Source organism: Lissotriton helveticus, chromosome 5_1 (genome assembly GCF_964261635.1).
Source record: "Lissotriton helveticus chromosome 5_1, aLisHel1.1, whole genome shotgun sequence".
Lineage (NCBI taxonomy): Eukaryota > Metazoa > Chordata > Amphibia > Caudata > Salamandridae > Lissotriton > Lissotriton helveticus.
In genome coordinates, this window is record NC_136065.1 from 1,088,680,374 (window position 1) to 1,088,705,361 (window position 24,988).

A 24,988-nucleotide genomic window follows, 5' to 3' on the forward strand; every position below is an offset into this window, starting at 1 on the left:
ATTCCTTTCTATCTATAGCAGGCATTTTTGTGAATCATTGCGTCATGACCTGAGGGCAAGCTTAAACCTAACATGGCCACATAATTTCTTTATGTTTTTCACTTCTGGACGGCCATCTTGAGGCCAGGCCATCTGATGCTGTAAAGAAAAATCAATTAGAACCGACTGCTCCCAACTGATGTGTAGAACCCATGGCCTTGAGAAGACACTGCCAAAATTGGATGTTTCCTTGACCCTGGGTTTTCAGCGTCTAAATACTCTCTAATGTTTTGACTTGGAAAGGGTTCATACCAGAGCTTTCGATTAAAAGATCCTGTACAAAGTCCATGACATCACTTTGCTATGTCTAGATGGCCCTTGTGTTGATGACAAGGAGTTTTCATTTAACATTCCACCTTCATAGACGCTTTTTCTCTTTAAAGACTATGCTACAAGGTTTCTAGGGTGTTAGCCAAGTGAAACTTGCAGAAAGAAAGGGTAATTTATATTATCATAGGCCTTTAGCCCTCTACAACCCACAGCATCTCTGACCGGTCAGGGTTGTTTGACTTGGCACTCATTCAGAGCTGGTATACATATCAGGTATAAGTAACATTTACATTGGTCATCCTCAGAGTTTTTGCAGGCGATTGAAACTTGTGCACCAAAAATGGAGAATAATGTGCAAACCAGCACATCCTGCATTTCTCACTCGATGTTAACACCAGCTGATAGCTAGTGTTTCTACTGAGCTCACAGCTAAAGTAAACAATTCGCACTGTGCCCTAAATTGGCAAAAAAATGAATGGAAAAAAGTTTGTCATTTTTTATTGCGACGCAGACCACTAAATAATACCATATCTCCCTTTTCCAATTTTTTTTTGTAGCATTGAGCACTACCAGTTATGATACGAGGTTGCTATTTCGGTAACTAACTCATTCATATTTTCATTTGGTAACTTTTAGATTCCCCTGTTCACTATGGTAATTAGAACCCAGGTTTTCCAAACGATATGCCAAATCGTGTTTTTTACGTTATACATTAACAGAGCAAACCATTTTGACATCCTGTGGATGTATTGCATAAACAGGCTGAGGTGCAATGCTTATCTGAACATGGTTTTTGTACCCGGCAATTACCCCCAACCACACGCCCTTTGGGTACTTTGGTATTACAGAAAGGGCTGCAGACACTTGTGCAACTTCTTCTGTAATGCAGAGGCATAGCTAAAACTTTTGCCGCCCGGGGCAGTCCCTGAGTTTGCTGCCCAGTGATGGCCAGTGCAGGTAAGAGCACGGGGGAGAGACAACAGACAACAGCGAGGGAAAATATTTTAAAATGTAAAAAAAGAAAACCACTTACCTTGCGTTCACCGAAATTACCCCCCTCATCCGCCGTTCCCCAAAGAGTGGCACCCAGGGCTCCCCCTAGCTACGCCACTGTTTTAATGTGCATTGCGCTGAAACACATTTTGCACTAGCGGTATCTCAAGCGATCATTCCCATATTTGCCTGGGTGTGTGGCCCCATGCAAATGGGAAAACACCTTTGCCCGTGCACCTGCTCCTTTTTTATAGATGCGAGCAAAGGGGCCAACTGGCCTTTGGGAGATGCACTGATTGTGTGCCATATATTAAGTGGTACGCATTGTGACTCAACCCCAGGTATCCCCCACCAGTGTGCACATTCACAAACTTCACCCTCCTGTGGGCAGAATCCGTGCCTCCTCTTCAACATGCTTCTGGTCTCTGTGTATTGAAAAGTGGTCAGATGGTTTTAAACCACTAGTTTACCATTCACTGCTGTGCGGTCTCCAGTACAAACACACATTTGCAGCAACACCGGGAGCAGTACTTATTATAGGCAATATGGCAACTGTCCCTTTCTGCAGCGGGTGCACCTGGCAAGTGAGACCATTTACCTTGTGAGGTGAGAGGTAGACTTGATGGATGACTTGCATACAAGGATGATCTCAGTTTGCTGACAATTAAGAGAGACCGTTTAATTGCATCAAAGGCTGGGCTTGGTTCAAGCAACTCCCAATATGAACCTAAGTACCCTCGTCCACTTCATTGTGGAGCTGTGTGACATCACTCAAGAGTTAACATCACACTGGCTAAAGCCTCTGTTTTCTGGCCTGAGTCACAACACTTAGGTCTCTGAAGGAGAATTTGTTTGATGTCCACAAATAGGTTGAGTTTTGGAGTTGCTGCTTTCTTAATTGGATCACAAAGGTCTGAGTTCCTTTGCACCACTAGGATGACACCTCCACCAGGGGGCCTGAAGGACTTGAGGATAGCTTATGCATCCTCTTCACTGCATGGGTATCCCGGTGTTCAGGCAATATTAATCATTTTCAAGGAATGTGTGCATCACCTCATCAATTACTCATATTGTAAAAAGAATGACTATCCCAGGCTAGGTAATGAGCTGCTCGCTGCAGGTTCATCAGTGTCTTCAGCTGGGTATCTAGTACAGCATTGTAATGAACACATTGCCCCATAAACATGCCCTGGCACTCCATTTGTTGCTCATTTGTTCCCATCGCCTTTAAAGAGGATTCAACACCTAATAATTTCGTATCTCCTTGGGCCCATGTGGAATTCTACCGCTAAAGTTGACGTAAACTGTCCCAGTGTGTACTCCATCTCCCTTTGAGCTACTGATCATTTCCAGGATTCACTTTTTTATAACGATATTGGCATTTAGATTAATAGCATTATTCAAGATAACAGCACATAAACAACTATAAATTGGCGCTGAAATATTCAACAATCCATGATGTACATGCTTGTATCACTGTATATCCTACACCCCTTCAAATAAACTCTAGATTTATACGTATGGCTCATAACCTATATGCCCATAACCTTGTTGGTCCTCACCATGGTGTGCCACTCTTCTTTTCCCTCTCTGCTCCAATACAGTATCAATTTTCCCCATATTGTCCAGTGTTTTTGGGGGTAGCTTCAAGATTAATAAATCTAAAGCACAAGTACAGTCAGCTTTCCACTTAGGGACAATGGGGACTATCATCTCCCTCCAGTTTTGTGTAATATCTCTTTTTGCCAGCACTAGCCATTGCCCCATTAGGGGTTGTTCTGTCCATGTGTAATTTTCATCCTCTAGGATGTTCCAGATTTCGGGTCAAGTTAACTATGCGACCCAAGACTGCATGGAATGTGTCTGCTATGCCATCCCAAAAGGGGCAAATTGTTTTACATGACCAAATGTAGTGGAGGCAATCGCCTTCCTTAGTCTGGCATCTGAGGAAGATCAGAGTAAAACCACTTTTGATTTGCCATACCTGCTGCAGTGTAAGCTAGGCCCTGTCTAAATCATTGAATTGCATCAGGCAAATCTTAGTAAATATCTCCGCCTCCTTGAGCATCATTAACAAGAATGTACAGTCTTCATCCCCTAAAGGGAACACACCTATCTCTCGTGCCTAGTTGAGTTTACCAAATGTATCTGGTGTACTTATCACAAGGTTTCTGTAGATTTTACAGATCTTACCCTTTGCTGACAGTCAAGATATGGTGATTTTGGCTACCAGTGGGTTGAAGGTGGGCATCTCTTCTATGGCTGCCAGTTACGGTGTTTCTAAGCATTAGGCTGTGGTAGGAGTCGGGGTGCATCAAGCAACCCCCCCCATATCTGAAAAAGACCAAACCTGGTAGAAGAGGTTATTTCCTCTACAGTGGAGACCCCCAGCGTGTGCCTTCACATTCACCCCTTTTTCGTGGCATCTATTTTATGTTACTGTCTTTAAAACATACTTTACCACATCACAGTTTGAAAGGTATCACATTTATCTGAATAAAAGGTGAAAGAATGAGTCTTTAATGTTGTCTTTCATAGATTTCAAATACTTCTGTCATCATCCCATTTGGCTTATGTGATAACCCACAATGGCGTCCCTTTGTTTCATCTGGATATTTAGTTATTTTTTGGTTTACAGAAAACCATAAACATTTTCACACCATTGACGCATAATAACATTCTGACAATTTCATCAATCCTCATAGATTAAATGTAGCATTTATTGACATAAAGTTTGCCAATGTTTCCATACATAAAACAAGGGTTATGTAAACCAATATCTCATTATTTCCACTATTTCATTATTTTTTACTTGGTTTACCTAGTTTAGAATTGAGGTAACAAATCAATCCTTTGGATGAGGCAGGACTCTACAATTAATCAGTGGATTGCTGTTTCAATTTTGGATAGACCATATATAAGCATAACCCCTGAAGTAAACCAAACTAGTGCCTCCAGAGACTGACCCCCACATTCCTCTTCTGGGAACCTCTGCATCTCCAGAGCACCTCATATGCTTCAAACCACTTATTAATGTCATCCTCCACAACAAGATTAGGCTTCAGTTCGTGGGAATGCGGACCCTCTTGTCCCCAGAGGGCACTGCAGGTATGCTGCCACCATTACTCCGCCTGCCTGGCTCTGATGTCCAGCTCTCTGAGGCTCCTTTCATTAGCCAGCCACTCCAAAGCAAGTTTGAACTCCATGACCAATTTCTGAGTGATTTCTCTGTCAGCAGTAACCTTTCTCTTCTCTACCTCAGCCTTTCCCCCCTCCACTTCCAATTTGAGTTTGGCCAGCTGCAGTTTGAGCTCTCTTTCAGCCTTCCTCTCCTCCGGCTCCTCTGGTGACAGTCTGTTGAAAGATATACTGCTCCCTGTCCTGAGAGGGAGCACCACTCGTGGGCATTTTTTACTGCCCTTCCAGGTGCTGCAACTCAAGACCTGTGCCAAAGTCCTCCACTTGCTCCTCCTCATCACCCCCCCTTCCTGGTCCATAGCTGCTGTCAATGATTGATGAACTTCCACCCAGGCCCTCGTATCCTTCTAGAGCTCCAGCCTCCTGGTGTTCCTCTTTGCTGGAAGTCCCCTTTCCCTTAAAAAAACTCAGTATAGTTATCAAGAGTGCCAAGCTCAAATTCCATCCTTACAGATGTTGCCTCAGGCATAGTCGGGTAGAATATGTGTGAATTTGGAAAAAGCAAAATAGCCAATCAAGGAGAATTTAAAACAAACTAATAAAGGTATCAAATTATTTATCTGCGATTTTAGTGTTACACAGAATCAGTGTATGGTTCTGCACAAACATAAGTCTTGGATCTCACCGCTGAACACCAACGTAGGAAACTTTGTGACTGGTTTAGGGGCTAAAACTCTGCTCAGGCAGGAACCACAATTCTGGTCAGGGTGAAACACAAGCAAACCCAAATTAACCTGTGGTCAACCCTCTGGTAGCTTGGCACAAAATCAGTCCGGCTTAACTTAGAGTCAATGTGTAAAGTATTTATGCATCACACAAAGATTAATACAGTGAAAAGACTACACAATAAATATTCCACACCAATTTAGCAATATAGAGTAAAATGTAAAAAATTATTTGATACCAAAACAATAAAAATCCAATTAGTAGAACTGGAGATATGCAACTTTAAAAATTATGTGAAAATCAAGTGCTAAAAAGCAAAAAGCACCAACCACTGTTTTCTGGCGCAGTAGGCCAGGTCCAAGTCATGCTGACCCTAAGGAAGCACGGGTCGAGACAGGATTAAGTTCAGTCGGCTTACAAAAGCACCTTGTGGCCTGCACGACGAGATTTGAGGTCCTTGCATCAAGATCAGCGTGCCGGCTTCTAGAAACCGTCAACGAGGAGCTGTGATGTGAGGGTCAACGTCGAGATGCATCGCACAGTGGTGGGGTCTATGATGGTTGACGAAGAGCTGGGATGCCAGGTTCTGCGATGTTAGTTGGCTTGCTGAGATTTGCACTGCGATGCGTCTGCGCTGGATATGAGATGCATCACACTCGACTGGTGTCAGCGTGGGCGGCATCAAAGAAGCTGCCAGTGGTTTGGAAGACTTTAGCTGAGATTTGTCGAGGATGAGCTGCTTTGCGCTGGGCCAGAGTCGATGGCAGGCTGCATTGCAATGCTTTGAAATGTGTGGAGATGCGTCAATGTCGAATTCTGTTACGTCCCTGTGGTTTGAAGATGGGGCCAGCCAACTGACCAGTGGATATTCCTTGGAGTTCTAGGTCCAATAAGGCAGGCTGGATTCAGCAGGGCAGATTGCAGCTTGCAGCAAAGTCCTGGTGCTGCAACAGCAGGTTTTGGGAAGCAAAGTAGTTCTTCGTCAGCAAGCAGATCAGCAAACTTCACAGCTGGGCAGTCCTTCCTAGCTGAGTCCACAACCATAATAGATCTGAAGAGTTGGGTCTGCGGGTCCACTACTTATACCTTGTGCCCACTTTGACATCGGGGAAGCTTTTATAGCACTCCTCCCTACAGAGGTGTCTGGAATTGTCCACTTCCCTACCCTGGTCCCAGCTTGTCTAGGGCACAAAAGACTTGTGTGAAACCCTTTTGAGTGTGCTCAGGCAGAGTCTCTGTGATGTGCAAGCTACACCCCTCTTCCCCATCAAGTGAGAGTTGTCCCATCCTGCCAACACCTAGTCCTCCTTTGTCTCACTGTCTGGGAGCAATACACATAGACCAAATGCCAGCTACACCTAGTCACATGACCCAGAATACAGACTGCAGGCACCAAATGGCTGGGACAAGAAAATGGCAACTTACTAAAAGTGGCCTTTTCTGAATTGTAACTTAAGATCCAACTTTACCATTGAAAAGGGTTTTAAATTACAATCCTTTATTGACCAAACCCCACACTTCTACCTGCTCCCAATTGAACGTTATCACTTATTAAATGTAATAAGGTAACCCAATGTTATCTTATGGGAGAGGCAGGCCTTGCAGTAGTCAAAAACAAGTTTGAGTTTTTTTACTACCAGGACATGTAAATGTTAAAAGTACATGTCCAACTTTTTAAATACGCTGCACCCTTCACTATGGACTGTTTAACGGCTCCCCTGGGGGTGATTTATATCAAAAAGGAAGGTTTAGGCCTGGTAAGAGGTTTCTTTTGCAGGTTGAAATGGTAGTTTACAACTGCACATACAGGTTGTAATGACAGGCTTGAGATAGTTATGAAGGGCTACTTAAGTGGGTGGTACAATGAGTGCTGCGAGCCCACTAGTAGCATTTAGTTTACAGGCCCTGGGTGCATTTAGTACCACTTTACTGGGGTGTAACAAGTAAGTTGAATGTGCCAATTGTGTGTAAGTTAATTTAACTATGTTTAAAGGAGAGAGCATAAGCACTTAAGCACTGGTTAACAGTGGTAAACTGCGCAGTCTTAAATCCAGCAAAAGCAAAGTCAGCAAAAACAGGAGGATTGGAGGTAAAATGTTGGGGGAAACCATACTAATGATCTCAGGTCCAACAGGTACCAACTTTCCTCAACCTATGGCCTTTGTTTAAAATGTGACTGTCAACCTACCTATGTGGCACTTATGTATAGTCTACAAAATGTAGATATTTCAGTTACATTGACAGGAATTTCTTCCTGTGGTGGGTCATGCCTGCATAGCGATAGCTATGATGGATGGGAAAAATCTGTGGCGGCCAGTGGAACCCAGCCCCATGCTACACCCATCATAATTCCTCCATGTCACCCCACCAAAACTCCAGCCCCTTGCTGCCATTTCAACTCCACTGTGATTCGACCATTTCTGCCATTAGGACTTGGCCTCATTTCATCAGCAACCCTGGCGAATCAGCTGCTTATTACCATAAAAGACCTCACACCTATGTGGCTTCAACCTTTGCTGCATTTCTACGACCATAACGTTCAGTGTTCCTAATATGCTTCACTTGTATAGCTTTCATGCAAGGACGCTGAGTCTACGATGGTGTGTTTATGATGGTGAAGCTGACTGCCGATTCCACCACAAAATAGAGTAACATAATGCACAGGAGTGAGATGGACAACTGCCTTTTTTCTGTCTCATCATTGTTCTCTTGTAAATGAGTCCATTAATCTTGAAATAAACACCTTGGCCCAGAGTTACTAACACAGCATAATATAATCTGTTATAATATACATTGTCCTCTATGGGATAATTGTGTAATTACGAGATATAAATTAATTTTGCCACGCTTTCCTAACTATATTATTCTTACCTTTATCAACATAACTGAAATAAATAATGAGGTATAAAGACCGTATCAGAAATACAGGAGCAAAGAAAGGGAAAAAAGTTAGCATAAATAGGCTAATTCGTTGAAATATTCAGCATAAGATTAACAATGTCTTTTCCTACAGAGACATCATCTGTTTGCAAAAAAGGAGCCCAAACTTGATTAAAGAGGTCTGTTTGATCGTTTAAATTATAAACTTCCGAAATCTTCTCCCATACACTCAATTCATAATGAACTAGGCATGGGATATGTCTCTGATCTTCTAAAAATGTCGCCAGTGCTTTGCTGGATCAAAACCTGGACAAATGAAGACATCAGCCTGAATCACTGCATCCTTAAAGATTGTATATCTCTGGACAAAGCCCGCACTATACCATGGCTGGCATATGTTAGAGCGGCATGTGCGAGGCTAGGGCGCCCGGAAATGTACTCTCTACCGCAAAATCTTAAAAAAGAGGATGTAAAGTGGGTAAAGCAGCATTTTCGGACCTTGTTGGAATGCGAAAGAGAAACGGTTCAACTCAGTAAACCTACGGTGAGATTACTTTTTCAACTTTCCACAACTACAGCTATGGAACCTTATTTAAAATATGTTACAAAGCCTTACCATCGCTTTTTGCTCACAAGGTTTAGATTTAACTCGATCCATCTTATCCTGGGCTCGTATACAGTATGGGGTACCCCTGATAATCTTCCCCCTTGTACATGTGACTGTTTTTCAACGCAGGATACTCTGCACCTGGTCATGTTCTGTGAGCACTACCTGGTGCCGAGGAAAACATTTCTTGTTCCTATCTTGAAACCTTTGAATTTCGTCCAGGTACGCCCAGCATTATTATACCTCCAGATGCTGAATTCGGTGCCGGTGGCATATGGTGTAGCCTGTTTTTTAGTAGCAGCCGCCAGACTGAATAAACTAAGAGCTGCCGCATCCCCTAATCATCAAATCTGACTTTCTGTATAATCTTTGGCAAGAATGCTTTTTAACATTGTGTTTTTAAAAGGAGTAGCAATCAATTCTTTACACTTGTTAAGTGATCTGTTTAATTTTATTTTATGTATCATGCACTGCTTTTATGGTTTTAATTAACCGATTAAAGTTTTTTGACTGACTGACTATAAACGACTCTTTCATATGAGGCAGTTTGGATCATGGCTACTAACCAGGACTCTTGAGATGGTGGAGTCGGAGATTTCCATTGTCGTAATATACATATTTGAGCTTTTGCCAATGCAGTATGTAAAAGATGGCATTTTGGCTTAGAAATGTGTTGGGAGTTTCCTAAATCATGCAGTAGAATGGTAGCTGTAGTTAACGGTAAGCATCAGGGTATAGTGTTATGTAAAAACTGACCTATAAAGACCAATAGGATTGAATCGTAGGGCAATTGCAAATAATGTGAACAATGTCACAATCAGGAGCATCACATCTCCAGCAATTAGTATGTGAAAGTAATCCTGCTTTCTGTAACTTTACCGGAGACCAATGCCAGTCATGTAGAATTTTAAACAGGCAAAATTTCAGTCTAGCTTTTCGAGCTCCTTTATCTAGGTTTTCCAACAGGTCTACCCATTCTTGTTCTTCGTAAGAAACAGACAAGCGTGATTGCTATTTGGTACGGAGATCTCTTGATAAGGGTTGTGAGAATAAGTGATGTAAATATTTTATACAAGCCAGATGTAAACCCTTTATGTTTCCCCAAGTATGTAAGTAGAACACTACTGGCGAAGTTTGTAATAACCGTCCTAGTATTTTGTTGAGGCAGATGACGAGTTGTGTATAATCTGCTGCTTGATGTGGTGGAAGACCAAATTCATCTGTCAATTGTGCAAAAGATTTAAGAACACCATTATGTATAAGTTGATCTAAAGTAAGAATGCCTGCTGTTTTCCAATGGGACCATGATATAACTTTCCCTTTAATACGTATACCTGTTTTGTTCCAAATTGGGGCTTTATCATGAATACAGTTTGCCCTCTGCCCTGTTTTGCGCATTACAGCCAATAATGGATTGTGAGAATTAAGACGACTTGTGCCTGTCCCATAAATGGCAGAGAGACCCAATTCTGTAGACAATTGATGTCTTTCTAAATCCACCCATTGTGGTGTATTGAAATTTTCAGTTAACATTTGTGTGAATTGAGATAATTGTAATGCCAAATTATAGTGCTCAATGGATGGAAGACTCGAACCTTCATGAGAATGGTGCGCTTTCAATTTGTTTATAGCTACTCGAGGTTTCATAGATACCCAAATAAAATATTTGATCCTAGAATCTATAAGGCGCAGTGTGGATAAAGGGATCTGGAGAGGAAGCATTCCAAGTGTGTAGATGAAACCTGAAAGTGTGACCATTTTCATAGCTTGAACTCTACCCCACAAAGATAATCCCAATGTCTTCCATTTTTCAAAATCATGTTGCATCTGGGTAATTAAAGGGCCTATATTGTCCGCAACCATCCCTTCCCTTCCTTTATTCACTAAAATACCCAGGTATTTTAAACGTGAGTATTGCCAATGAAAGGGAAAACCTTGTATAGCTGCCTTTGTGGTTCCATCTGATATGGGAAGTGCTTCACTCTTATCCCAGTTAATTTTATATCCGGAAAAGGAGGAGAAATCTTCTATGATTTTAAGCAATGATGTTAAAGTCAGAGATATGTCAGTGATAGTGACTAGGATGTCGTCAGCATAAAGGTACATTTTTTAGTCACCTACTGGAAGAGGAATGCCTACTATATTGTCTGATTGGCGAATTGCTGCTGCTAGAGGTTCTAAAGCGAAGAGTAATAGTTGGGGAGAGAGGGGGCAGCCCTGACGAGTTCCTCTGCAAATTGGGAATGTGTCTGAAATGAAACCACAGCAGTTAACTTGAGCAGCAGGGTGTTGAGTTAATAACCTTATTTTATCTATAAATTGAGATCCCAAACCAAATTTCTCCAAAACGTAAAAAAGCTACTGCCATTCCACTCGATCAAATGCCTTTTCGGAATCAAGCGATAATGCTAAAGCCTCTTTCAGCAGTGAGTGGAGTGTGTGTGCCAAAGTATGTAAATGATTCCCCGGTGAACGTCCAGGTACAAATCCCACCTGAGTATAGTGAATCAGGGAGGGTAAGACTTTGCGAAGACGGGAGGCTAGGATACTGGCTAAGATTTTAATATCACAATTGAGAAGCGATATGGGATGATAACTGCTGCAAAGTAATGGATCTTTTCCTGATTTTGGTAGGACTGCTATTACAGCTTTATTAGAAATACACCCTAAAGAAGCTTTGCTATCTGCTTCCTGAAAACCGGTATGTATAGTGTCTATTATTTTTTCACCTGACCAGCGGTAAAATTCTGCTGGAAAACCATCTTCCCCTGGAGCTTTATGGTATGGAAGATTGGCTACTGCTTGGGAAATCTCTTCCTTATTAATCTCTCCTTCAAGAAGTGTTCTGCTCTCTTCAGAAAGGCAAGGCAGTTCTATCTCTGAAAGAAAAGAGATCATCTTGTTTTGGTCTAACTGAACTCCTGGGGTGTATAAGGATTTGTAGTAAGAAGCAAACTCATTAACGATATCTTGAAGGCGAGTTAACAGGTTCCCCCCAGATGATCGTATGGCTGGTATAGCCATGGCAGCTTCCCTTTGTCACAGTTGAGCCGCTAATAGCCTCCCTGCCTTTTCCCCCTGCTCATAATGTCTCCCTTTCATTTTTTTTTGTAGAGCATATTCAGCCTTGGGTGTAAAGAGGCTGTTTAGCGCCATACGAGTTTGCTCCAGTGCTTTGCGATGTTGTAAAGTAGGTTTTATAGTGTAATATCATGTGAGTGTCTCAATATCATGTTCCAATTCTTTTTGCCGGGTAGCATTGTGCCTATTGGCCTGTGCTGCGTCCTTCATTAGTTGACCCTGTATGGTAGCTTTGGCTACAGCCAATAAAATTCTACCTGAGTCCGCTGATCCTTGATTAAGGGAAAGGTAATTTTAAAGATGAGCTTGCAACTGTAATTTACCCTTAGGGGTTTTATGGCGTTGTATATTCATCTGCCCAGGTTTTCTCCCTGGCTTGGCCAATCCTGTATGTAAAGATAATAGGACCGGGGATTGGTTAGATATTGATGCTTCTAAAATGTGAGGCTCATGCACTAGTTGAACTACCTTCTGAGAGATTAAAAAATAGTCAAGTCGGAAAGAGTTCCATGTGTCGGAGACGCAAATGTGTATTTAGAGTCAGTCAGATGGGAAAGACGCCAGTGATCTATCACACCATTATCTTCCATAATGTCACTCAAAAGGGCTCTATCTGGTGCATTATTCTTATCAATCTATCTAGAATTGGGTCTGTCACCAGATTCCAGTCTCCTCCTATGAGATATTGAGAAGCATTTATCTCTGATAGTAAACGGTTTAATTGAAGAAGAAATTATTTTTTGGCACCTGTCGGAGCATAGGCGGATCCAACACAAAAATGAGTTTCTCCTATACGCAGCTTGATAAACACATATCTTCCGCCTGTGTCTTCCCTTGTTCTTGATATCGTAACTGGTAGAGATTTACGGATAAGAATTGCCACACCACATTTACGGATGGGACCTGTGTCTGAAGACCTTAAATCATGTATACTGTTGTGAAACACCTTTCCAACCCATTCTCTGCATAGCTTGCCAGATTCTAACGCGTCAAGATGTGTTTCTTGGAGTAAAGCGGTGTTTTATCACAGAGAACTACTGTGGAGTGGGTGCTCCTACCGTATGTTTATTTTAGAAAGAAAATGCATTATGTTTATAGTAAAGCCCTCCCTCACCAACCTTCATCATCGGGCCCCACCCAAGGCACCGTGTGCACCTTGGGTGCGCTACAACGCCTGTATACAGCAGAGCTGGTATTGTGCCGTGAGAGTGCAGTGAGAAGGAGCGAGTAAATGTTAAAAAAGCTGTCCTAAGGGTCCCTGGGATGAAAAAGACTATGTTAATCAATGGGCCCTTGGCAGTTGATAAAAACAAGAGGCGGATATTTAAGGAGATGTTAGGTAACTCCAATATCCTAGTCGGTCAACATGTTTCAGCCGTGCTCTCTTAGTGGTATGGCTTTCTTCAGGACCTATGTGTAGTGCAGAGTGAATGGCCTAAAAACGTGTTATTGGAATACCATAAATGTGACAGACGTGCTAAGGTGTGGTATGTGGTAGAGGAGGATTTTCTCTAATGGCGCTTTCCTTTGGGGAAGGAAAAGAACAAACAAACATACAGAGAAACATTTAACATACTGGTATAGTTGTTACGGGAGCAGAGTGTCCGTGCTCTTATGCGGTCAAAGGCTCAGTGAGGACAGAGTGTGGCGTAATTGGTTAAAGTAGACGTCTGGTAATTTACGTGGTACCGAGTGATAATCAAGGATTTGCATAGCATGGTGCATCGTGTGACTTGAACTAAAGGCGGGAAAAGCAAAATATCTTACTCAGACAATATCCGGAAAATGCCCCATGAGTTCCATGCAGGGGCCCGACCTGTAGTCACACTTTTTGTGACTAAAGTTAAAAGAGAAGACAAAAGCGATTTAAAAACTGACCCGGATGCTAGGCTGGGAGAGTCTGCCAACAGCGGGTGGAAGGACAGTGTTAGAGCGTACCCCACCGTAGGAAGTTCCCACTTACTTTGTCAAGGTCTAGGACCCTCTTTGATACCGGCTTCAGCCGCCAATGGAGCTCTGTGGTAGAATGAGTGGAGCTGAGCGGTGGTTTAAATACTCTGCTGGTTTCAACAGGTGTCAGCGTGTTCGGTTAATTGGGAACCGCTCTGACTGGTTCAGTGGGTTTCAGATGCTGGTTTAAGCTGTCTTCCGGTGAGTCTGCAGGAGAGAATAGACATAGAGGAAAGACACGCCCCTGTGGGAGTGTAGACATAGAGAAAAGACACGCCCCTGTGGGAGTGTCAAAAGCATGTGTGTGCAGAAAAAAGAAAGATAACATTTAAATTTATAAAAGACCTAGAGGCACCGCTAAAGTCAGCAGGTGTTGTTATTATCAGTTCGAGTGTGCCTTCTTAGTATGGCTGGTGAAAAAATGTATGTTAATTTGGGACATATCACAAAAAAGAGATGGACAGAATGCTGAACAATGTCAAACCTTCACTCCCTTTAGAGATATCTGGGCCTAAGTCCATCATTTTTTTGCTCCCCATGCCATTTCAGTTTAGACCCAGCCATATGGAAATCAATCCTGACCCTGCTCCCCATGGGAACAGTCCAGCTCGAACTGCCAGGCTAGGTACTGCCTGGACCGTAAAAAAGCATCCTGGGACTGGTTTCAGGGTATCCCCCCCATCAGCCAGGGTAGCTTGACCCCAATGGCATGCTGAACCCGGTATCCATGTCTTGGCATACCCGTCCCACTCAGGGTGACAAATGCAAAAAGAACAATTGATGGACGGAATGCTGAACATCCATCATTTGTTTGCGTAGGCTTTAACCTTTAGCCTTGCTATCCATGTTTCATCAACATCTTATTTTCACAGAGGCCACAGAAACCACAGTCCTTTCAAAAGAACAAGTTGTCCTTATTGGCAGTGTACCAGACCACATGGTACAGAGCCATCAGCGAGATGCCCCCCTTTCAGAAGACTAGCCAAGCAATAACTTCGAAGCAAAAAGATCTAGTTTGGTCTTATACAGATCCCAGTTTGTACACAATTTGCTGTTGGCTTTGCCCCCTGTCATTTAATGTGTTTTATTTCTTCACAACGTTTTAATTGAGTAATAATTTTGTATTGGGCCTTATTCACAAAACCGCAGATACGTTTACAAGAGGGCAACATACCCCATCCCTAAGTGTGTGCATGCAGTTTCTAGGCCCACGTTTCGTGATTCACAATTGGGATAGCGACCTACAGGCATGCCAGACCCTCCATGCATTACAAAGCTGCTGGTGCCTCTGCACATATCCCTGATCTAAATTTGCTCCAGTGAGTAACTTGGCCATGGTGCCAGCAAACTCCTACTCCTTGACCATGTGACCCAGGATCAGGCACTGACATGTTGGAGTGAATGCTGACATTTGCATTACACCCTGATTTAAGGATGGGATATGAATCTGTATTCTACTGCTCCTGACTTTTAGGAGCAGTAGAATGTGTTGTCTAGAATGCAAACTGGTAATATTTCTGTCCACAGTATAACTTCCCTGTGGCTGCAGGTGAAGATTTCAATGCACTCCTCTGTAACTGAAGGGTGTCCTGGAATTTATGCTCCTGGAACACCCTTGAGCACACAATGTATGAATGTAAGTGGTACTCCTGTAGCGCAAACCTAGCCAATGGCAGAAGAGCACTGTACAGGATCAAAGGCAAAGGATAAAGTCAACACGTGATTTGAGAGGTAGCCGATTTGGAGACTGTTACTGAATCATGATGTAGTGTTCTTTAAAGAGGTGAATATTCAACTCTTTCCTGAATTGAAGCAAAGTTGAGGAGACGGATGAACACGGGGATGTTGCTCCAGACTATGGGTGCTTAAATAGAACGTTTAGAATCACATCCTATTATCTACAGGAGAAATTCTCTTTGAGAATTAGTGCATTCGGTAGCGCACATCAGGGAAAAGGATTATGATCATGTTGTCTTATACAGTGCTGGGTACTTCATTCTTGCAAAATATATGACTTTAGTCGTGTTTTATTCATTAATCATAATTTGATTTCTCTTTACTCAGCTGCAGCGAAAGGTATTGTGACTCCTTAACGAACAAACCCATTGTTTTACATTCAGAGTAAATGTTTGAGGGTGTAAGGGGTAGATGAAGGTTACAATAGACATTAAAAAGAACTGTCCAAACCATAAATGCTACATTAAGTAACCTGACAGAAGTATTCTGATCAATAACATTATGCAAAATCCTTGCTGGACAATTATACCCAGAAGATGATTGACTGCGATGAGTGCTCATGGGATGTGTAATCTCTGAATGACCATGAGATTATCAAGCAGGGAAGCCAGCTTTTAATGTTTTTGCAGACTGACCTTCCGCCATCAGTTATCCGTGCTGCTGTTGTGCCAGAGCAGTCGTGAAGGCAGAACGAGTCCAAGGAATGGAAACAAGATATGGGGGCATGAAAGAATGCAGCCCGGCCACAGCTGTGTGTCCTAGAAAGTCACCTTGAGACATGAGCCACGAGGTAGGGAAGACGCGCACATTAGATAGGCTTTTGTGTTTTATAAACAGCTTCACTATTATAGCATCCTAGTAAGCATGGAAGGTTTCTGTTCGTTTGGAAACATAATCTCTGTGCGGGTGAGAACTCGGACTGTGTTGGTTTCAATGAAAGATGTTTGAGCCCTGCCTTCTCTCGTCTCCCCTCTCGCTTATTCTCACTGCCACGAGAACACTTTGGTGGTCATTATCGTGCATATATAATGCCCTAAATTAATATATAATTACATTTGGTGTGGTGAATGGATGATATTTTATTCCAATAGCTGAGACAGTACAAAACTGTTGCAGCGAATAATGGAATCGGATGTCCCAGAAGAATATGGTAGTTGTAGTAGGGCCTGGTGGTAGACGATATTTTGGGTGGGATGTTTATTACAGTTGACAAGACCATTCACAACATCATTATGAAGTGGTGATGCATTTTCTATTTTCCATTGGCAGATAGCCAGTCGTATTCACTGAGCCTTGCTTTTCTCGCAGCCTTCTGTGCGGTCTACCCAGCATCTTTGTCAAATATCACTAACATTTTAAAATCCTCAAAAACGTCCTCCTCCCCTTTAGATCTAAGTAGCCTTCGGTGCTGAAGCTGTGCCTCCCTGCCCTAGCACCATCACTAAATCAGTCAAAATCTTGCACAGAGACGGGACAGCCCCCAAGAAGCGGAAGCATGCCTCAAGTTACTACATGAAAGGATGAATGTGGATTTGTAGTTTTTTGTCCACTACTGCTTTATCGCCAAACCCTATACTAACCAAAGCCCTTACATCAGTAGTCACCAAAGAACTGTTTTTGCAGTTGGAGTTGAAAGACCTATTCGGTGACTACGAGCCTGTTTATCACCATAGCTGTGGAATGCAATCATATACACATATTAAATACCCAACAGCACAAAGGGGCTGTTAAAAAAGCTGATGTTTCGACATATAAAAACATTGTTTATTGACAGTGCATAATAATGATTTATGTATCACAATGTTGTCTATTTTCTACTTTTTGTGATGCGATCTACTTCAATTCCAGGCTTAGAATTCTGAAAGCAAACACCAAGAGGGGTAGAGAGGAAAAAATCATAAAGTGATAGACATGTATTGGCACAAATTGTGTATTGGAAAAACTGCCCTCACTCACACACAAATGTGTGTGACATGCTTCATCATCGGGTCTGCTTACAATTCATCCCAGCATAGCCATGCACAGGATGGAGCATAGGAAAGGGGAAGACAAAACAACATAAAACACAAACAATAATGTCAGGGTATCTATCCCCTGGTGACTGGGTGCTGTGATAGAAAAAGTGCCGTATTGGAAGTGCTTAAAACTGACTCATGGGTACCCTATCCAACCCTTTTATTCGTGAGCCCCAAAGCCAGGATTAAAAATAATACAGGATGGGTGTGTTTATAGAGGATATAAAGATCCCACAAACACCCCTCCTAAAGCTGCTTGCGTCAACATGTTTCGACCGTATGATTATGCGCCAAAACTGGTCACGTCAGTCTTCATCAGGACTTCTATCCGTCCCAGTCTCTACCCCACCTTACCTTACTCTGGTAAATATTAAGGTGGCACCAGGACCCAAATGGATCCAACACATGTGGGGGTAATTCCCACCAACACGGGAAACAAATGCTAAAATGACAAAACAAAACATACATAGGCTTCTCATGCAGAGAAAAATGTCTCCCTTTATCATCTGTAATAGGCAGTATAATTGTATGCTGCCCACACCACTTTGAGCTTCTATTTAGCCCTCCCCAGTGTTAACTCATAATAGGACCCTGGGATATTCCAATGGTCTCACATATGCAGTTAGAGAAGTAAAACAGACCATCACTCCAAACCGTAACCATGAATTAAAATTCAAATTAAAGTTAAAAAGAACACCTGTTTACTTAGTGGGCATACTGTTAATCTCTGTCACCCAGAAGAACACAAAGAGAAAAACAGTATCACACTCACCGAGTTTAACACAATGGTAAACACAGACACGGGCGCGATAATTGAAGCCACATGTCTTGGTGTGGCGCGTGCGCGCACCACTTCCGGGCTTCTTTTTTTTTTGGGATCCATTTCACGGGGAAGCAAGTAAATGAAAGAACCGCTGCTGTCTTGTTTTTTTTTAGGTCAGGCAAATTACTGCCAGCCCTTTCAGTTCAGAAATAAAAGGACTTGCACATATTTCAATTTTATAGTTTTTTGTTTACTGATCCTTCTCCGAAGGTCAATTAAAAAAAGAAAACAGTGCCTGCGTCACATGCAGCAAACAAATGATGGACGGAATGATGACAATGCAAACATTCTCCCCAGTCAAAAGATCTGGGTTAAAGCCATCGTTCTTTTGCCCACTACGCCACCCCGGTTTAGACCCATGGGCTAGCTTGAATCACATGCAAGCACCATGACGCATGGACAAATAACGTGGTGGCTATATCATACCTTCTTTTGTTTTGTTTATGTGCTGAGTGACAGTACTTCCATGCATAACATTTGGAGTGAATGCCTTCCCACGACTAACAAGAATTGGCCCTGCAAATAGTTATTGCTCTTCTTTAAGGTAGCCATCACAAAAAAGAAACAATGCACACTGTGCTGCTGCCCTCCTATTTCAATCAAGAAAATAAAATGCATAGATCTACAGAAATTGGAACTTCCATATAACTTTAGGGCTTTTCGATCCACCAGCTAGAAAAATACAGTTGGGTTTTGAGGATGGTCAACAAATATGCACATAATGAAATTAATTATATGTAAATTTGCTTCATACATATATTTATTGTGGAAATGCTGAAGATCGACTTAGTTTTACTAGTAGGTGTGTGGACAGTCCACAGCCATCAATCCCATTTTGGTATCTGTACATTGGGACACTAGATTTACACATTGAAAATTTTTTTACTGTTTTGTTGGATGATTTAATGCTTTTTTCAAAAATTACTCAACTGCAAAAAGCCCTGTCCCTGCTGCACTCACACGCTTACTGCACGCACCAGCGCTGTCAAATACTTTTCAAGTGTACTTTACCTTTAATTGTTGGTCCATCTGTCGAACGGAATGAGAAACTCGTATTTCTTGGATTTGTAACATATCTTTTTTTTTCTTTTTTTTACAGGAGATAACAATTGATCCGTTTAAACTGTTACAACAACTAAAAACGAAAAATACCACATCGAAGGCTGCTGATTGCAGCGGACAAGGAGGCTGCTGCTGACATCAGGAGCACCCCATGACCAAAGGATGAATATTAGCCTTGAAATTAATGGAGTTTGTAAATTTAAAAATTACATTGCTGTAGTGTAGCGTAGTGTAGTTTGTAAATTTAAAATTCAAAAATCACATTGCGGATTCATAGAATTTGCCTCAGAAAGTGGCAATCTAGGCTGTCGAGATGCCCTCGGGCGTTCGCACACTTTTTATGGACTTCGGATGCTTATTACCTCCGAAAACGAACTTGAATTCCACTTGTTGTAGTCGTTTTCCAGCTCGTTTTCTCTGCCACAATGTGATTTCGTGTGACTGTGTGAAGGGAGCTGAAATCATGTGACACACGGTGGCACCGTATGAGTTGGCAAGTCTGTAAGGATAACCTGAGGTGAGGCTGCTAGACAGCACTTTGCTTTTAGATACAATTGTTTTCCATGAGATGAGAGATTATGTAGCTAAACCACCCAGTGAAGACCAATACAGATCGGAATGCTGGTATCAAGCGACAGCCGGCCACGCCAACCTGCGGCAGCCGCTTCCTGAAGCTCATTGTTCTTCTAGAAGGTTCGTAACTGAGTGTCAGGGCCGGACTGGCCATTGCGGGCACCGGGCAATTCCCCGGTGTGCGCATGGGTGGGGGGCTGGTTTTGGGCCCCTGGGGGCTTTTTTTGTTACAGGGCACTGTACCAAAATCGCCAGAAAACCGGCCCCGGCAAAGAGCTCAGCGGCACCCCCAACCACCCCCCACCTCCCTCCCTCGAGTGGGGAAGGGGGACCGGCCGAACACTTTGCCAGGGCCAGTTGTGGTTCCCAGTCCGGCCCTGCCGAGTGTATGTAGTACATCTCTGGTAAGGAGGCGGATGGACCGTCTATTGACAGTGCTCTATGCAGTACTGTGATCCTTCTAATACTGATAGTGCACGCATAAATATTTTAGTTAGGCGGACTTTAAAGCTAGATGACCCATGACGTCACTTGGAGTGTGACATCAGTTGCAAAGAACGCTGACCGAAAGGTTCAAGTAATACTTAGCCTCAAAGGCCAATTGCAGTCCATGTAATTTAAAAGTAATTGTATGTAATTTATTAAAATAATTTGCAAGTTATTGTTGAGAGGTTATTATTGGTTAATACATTATGAAAGAGCTGCACCTTATGAATCTGACTGCTTGCCCTGTAATGGAGTTAACCCTTCCCTTGATGAGCTCCGCTGCAGTGCTCTGGATGCCTTACCGGGGTGCCCTGTGGGCGGAGGCTGTTGAACCGAGTGCTGAAGCCACAGAGCAGTTATAAGGCGCAGGTTGAGTGGGCAGTTGCACAGCCTCCCTATCTTTCAGGGGCTTCTCGATAATATATAATCTTGAATGTGAAAAACAAGCATTTTTTAAATCTAACACCTGGGCATGCCTAGCGATAGCCCTCGCTCACATGCAGGTGGTGGCAATTATATGAAAGTCTTTCTGTCTCTCTCTCTCTCTTACTTCATGTCTTCAACATCCTCTCTCTTTCTCCATCCATCTACATCTTTATGTACCTAGTCCTTCTATCTCAACTCTCACTCTCTTTATCTCACCTTTGTGTACTGCATCTCTCAATACCCCCCTTTCTCTCATCTCTACATCGCTAAATCTCTACCACCATCACTGTCTCTCGATATAATTCCTCTCTCAGAAACTCACTGCTCTGTTTTCATCTCTCCTCTCTGTATCTTTCCTCCCCTCTAACTTCACCTCTTTCAAACTAATCTTTCTTAAACGCACCTTTTTTGTCTATTTAAATTTCTCTGTCACCTCTTTCTAGCATCCTCTTATGTCTCCCATTTGTCTCGCTACCTCATTTCTATATCGAACATTTCACTACCTCATTTCTACTTCACTTCCATCTTGCAATCTAATCTCACAATTTTCCGCACTCCTTGTTTGCTACCTCATCTCTCCACCTTCTCTTCTTTCTTTCTGCCTCTGTAATTTAACACTCCTCTCGCTCATTACCACACTCTATTCTTGCTGTCTTCGTACCAGTAACAACAGTGGCCTATTAACACAATGACCCAGGCTGTCTGCTTTGCTCCTGAATATATTAAGTATGGACACTTGGACATTCTCTCGAACAGTATGTCCCCCGCCCCCCCCCCCCACCCCCAGCTCAGTAGTCCTGTATCAAGTCTTATCCGGTACAGAAGGGAGGAAGCATTTACTGCCTTGAAGGTGTTCTAGCCACAGGCACTCAAAAATTCTGGTCCTGCTCTGGTGAGTCAGCAGCACACGGACTTAGCCATAGTGCTTGGCAAGCGCAGGCTGTCTCCTTAGCCATGCAGTCGTTCTCCGGCCGTGATCAGAGGAATTTCTGTGCTCTTCCTGCAGGGTAAGTTTCCACGCTACTGCACAGCAATCATTTTACAGGGTTATCTTCACAGCGGCCATCTCCTGGCATATGGGGGTCGCAAAATCTGTCCTGCACATGGGCAACAACCCGATCGGTGCAGCAGCCGTCTCCTCACACCTCTCAACGGGAGGCCACTTGACAGGGCTTTCCACTGTACTTCGCTCCCTCCAACCCTCTCCTCTTCCTCACAGGGCACCCTGGTCTTGGAAAGCAGGCAGCTCTGGTACTCTAGAGCAGATGGCCTTGTTTTCCCTGGTTGATGTCCCCTCATCCATCTGGGAGACTAGCACGTCTTGGCCCCCAGTCCAGGTCACAAGCAGAAGTCGTGCAGAGCTTCCCCTCCCACAGTCAATTTGGCAGATGACATTTTTTTCGGGTTTCAACCTCTTATAGTCCATTTCCAGACACCAAATGTGATTCAGGGTCTGGGTCTTTGACGTTTTATGTTGGGATTCTGGTTCTTTTGCAGTACATACTTCTCACCCTGTTCGTCTTAAAATCTGTCTGTCACAACAGGAGAGGCTCTGAAGCTGATAGTCCCACAACACAGGCCTTAGGACTGACTGGAGCTCACATCTGGATGTCAGCCACATTGATATTTTCATCAAAAGGTTGATCTTGCGCTCCCAGTCCCACGCAATATGATTCCCTTATCAGCCCCACCCATCTCCTTACTGAGCTATGTCTAGATCCAGTCCTTGTGATCGCTCACTAAATCAAAGAGCAACCTTTGAAGTGTACAGTGGGGAGTCTCACTCTCCCTCCTCTAGTGTGTCCCACCCAGCTAACAGGAATGTAGCAATACACAAATCTGTCGGGGGCCTCTACCTCTTCATATTTTTACCAGGCAGACCTGGGCCACCAAAAATAGAACCCAGGATCCTCCAGGTAATGTACCATTACAGGCACACTTGCAATCAGTGTATGTAGTCAGCACACACACTGCCCACCAGTGTTACCATCTTGTATTGTATTGTACCACCACAGGCGCGCATTCACTCTGCGCACACTGCTCAGTACTGTAGCCTTTCTTTATTGTGCCTCTTGCAGGCACCCCTCTAGCTACAGTACACAATCACCATGCATGCTCTGCACAGTACTGCAACCATCATGTACTGTACTCCTTGCAGGTACACTTACACCTAGTACATGCACACAGTGCATAGCACTACATCTTTCATGTGCTGTACTACTCACAGGTACATATAGACCCAGTACATGCACTCACCATGCACGCACAGCACTGCTCTATCCCTGTGCTGCACCCTTCCCAGGCACACATACAACCAGTGCAGTCACCACTTTTGCACTGCACAGTACTTCACATCTAACTGATGTAAGTCAAGTGTGAGTTAAGAACACAGCTGCAGAACCTTAAAAAGTGAGTGAGGCTGTAGGTCTCATTCCAATGACACAGTATGCTGCTATTACTGCACTTGTGCTGCTAAACTCCTGGTGAAGGTAGTGACCTTCCACCACTATGACGGTAGCACTTTGGGTACCCTTCCCAATCCAACAGGACTGCAATCAATGAGACAGGCCTATGCCAAGGTGCACACACATGATCCACGTTTACCTATGACAACAAAAATCAGCATTGGAGGTCTAGACAACAGTACAGTTGGGCACACAGGGCAGGGGTGCACGTCCATTACCATGCAGAGGACTTTTCCGCCCCAACAGTATGAAAACACCCAAGGCATTGGAGAACACCTCATAAGAGAAGTACCTATATCAAGCAGTGGAGAAGATTGTCTGTCAAACAAAGCCATTTACATATGCAAACCTATGTTAACAGACAGAAATTGCTCCATTAGACCCTCCGCCAACTACCACAGGGTTAAGTGAATGGTTATTCTAGAAATGTGCTACAGGATCCCGGTGGTTCTTTGTTGTCGAGTGTTGTGATTTATTTACAATATAATTGCCACTTATATGTGATTTTATCCGGCTTTTCTTTTATCTCTTTGAGGTTCGTGTTGCAATGCTGGTGCCTCTCTCTCTGGCTTGTGCTCCGGCCCCTATCAAACTTCTTTATGTTTTTTATTGTTGCATACTTTTATCTGCCTTCCATCACGGGTATTTGGACTGGAGTGCTGTGTCTGCTGCATGTACTAATAAATGTCACTTCCCTTCATGAGGAGCTTTGTCTTCTTTCCTTAGAATTGGAGATGTGCATGCTGGTCTTCCTCTCACCACTACCCTTATAAAGCAGGCACAGGAATGGGAGTAGACCAGCCTACCATTCAAAGTTTCTTGTGGAACCTCGGATAGTCTGGGTTTCCCCCTCTCCCATCTACTGAATTCCTTCTGACATGAAATCTCGGCCAGAAGCAGGAAGTATTGGGAGTCCTGGCTGAGGGTAAAGCAAACATGTAAACAGGGTTACTTTAGAACTGTGTGGATAGTACAATGGACTCTGGGCATCCAAGTTCGCGGGGGAGGGTGGGAACCTAAAGCACACGCCGTTTGGAGCTGTTTCCAGCAGGTGGATGCCTGCTAATGCACCTTACTCTCCCTTGCACCCATAAGCTGTGGGAGCTCTCACGCTGGATGACTGACAGAATATCGGAAACACAAATACCATGATGTGTACAGAATATTGGGTCAAAAATATTGCAGACCAAAATACCAAGAAGGTAAGTATAGATTTACTATTTTTAGCTCCACATCTACTTACCTTAAAGATATATGTATCGTCAAGGTGCATATATGTGGAGTTATATAGTAAAACTTTGTTAAACCAGTGGTGGCCGGTATGGCGGTGGAGCATTGCCCTACTGCTTTTAAGCAGTGCGAAGTACGAAACAATATGATAATAATTATGCTTTGTGCTGCTTTGCGGGTGGGCGGGCTGCTCTGCTTTCAGAGCAGGGCAAGGGAAGATTGGTTTTCCTACTCCTAAGTGCATAATGACTGTTTGGTCATCCCTCTCGGGCCACCCAAACCAGTCATGCACACTTTCCCTGTTCTCCATGCAGGCTGCATTACAGCCTGCATGGAGAACATGCCCACATCTCCAGCCCCTGGCTGAGCGCCATGGCACTGAGCTCAGACCGTTCTCAAAGCTGTTGGTCAGCACAACGGCGGCAAGTTGTTTTTTCTTTTATATTGTGCACGCCAATCCCCCCCCGTGTGACTCCTCTCCCACCCC

General features: G+C 43.4%; 1 protein-coding gene across 2 annotated transcripts in view; it reads left to right on the forward strand.

Annotated features, from left to right (window-relative positions):
- Positions 1–20,555, forward strand: part of AS3MT (arsenite methyltransferase) — a 263,586-nt gene extending 243,031 nt beyond the window's left edge. For both annotated transcript variants that reach the window (XM_078643672.1, XM_078643673.1), the window contains one exon: positions 19,359–20,555. In XM_078643672.1, the coding sequence (XP_078499798.1) occupies positions 19,359–19,457 (99 nt within the window). In that variant the 3' untranslated portion in view covers positions 19,458–20,555. The remainder of the gene's footprint in view (positions 1–19,358) is intronic.
- Positions 20,556–24,988: the final 4,433 nt, after the last annotated feature.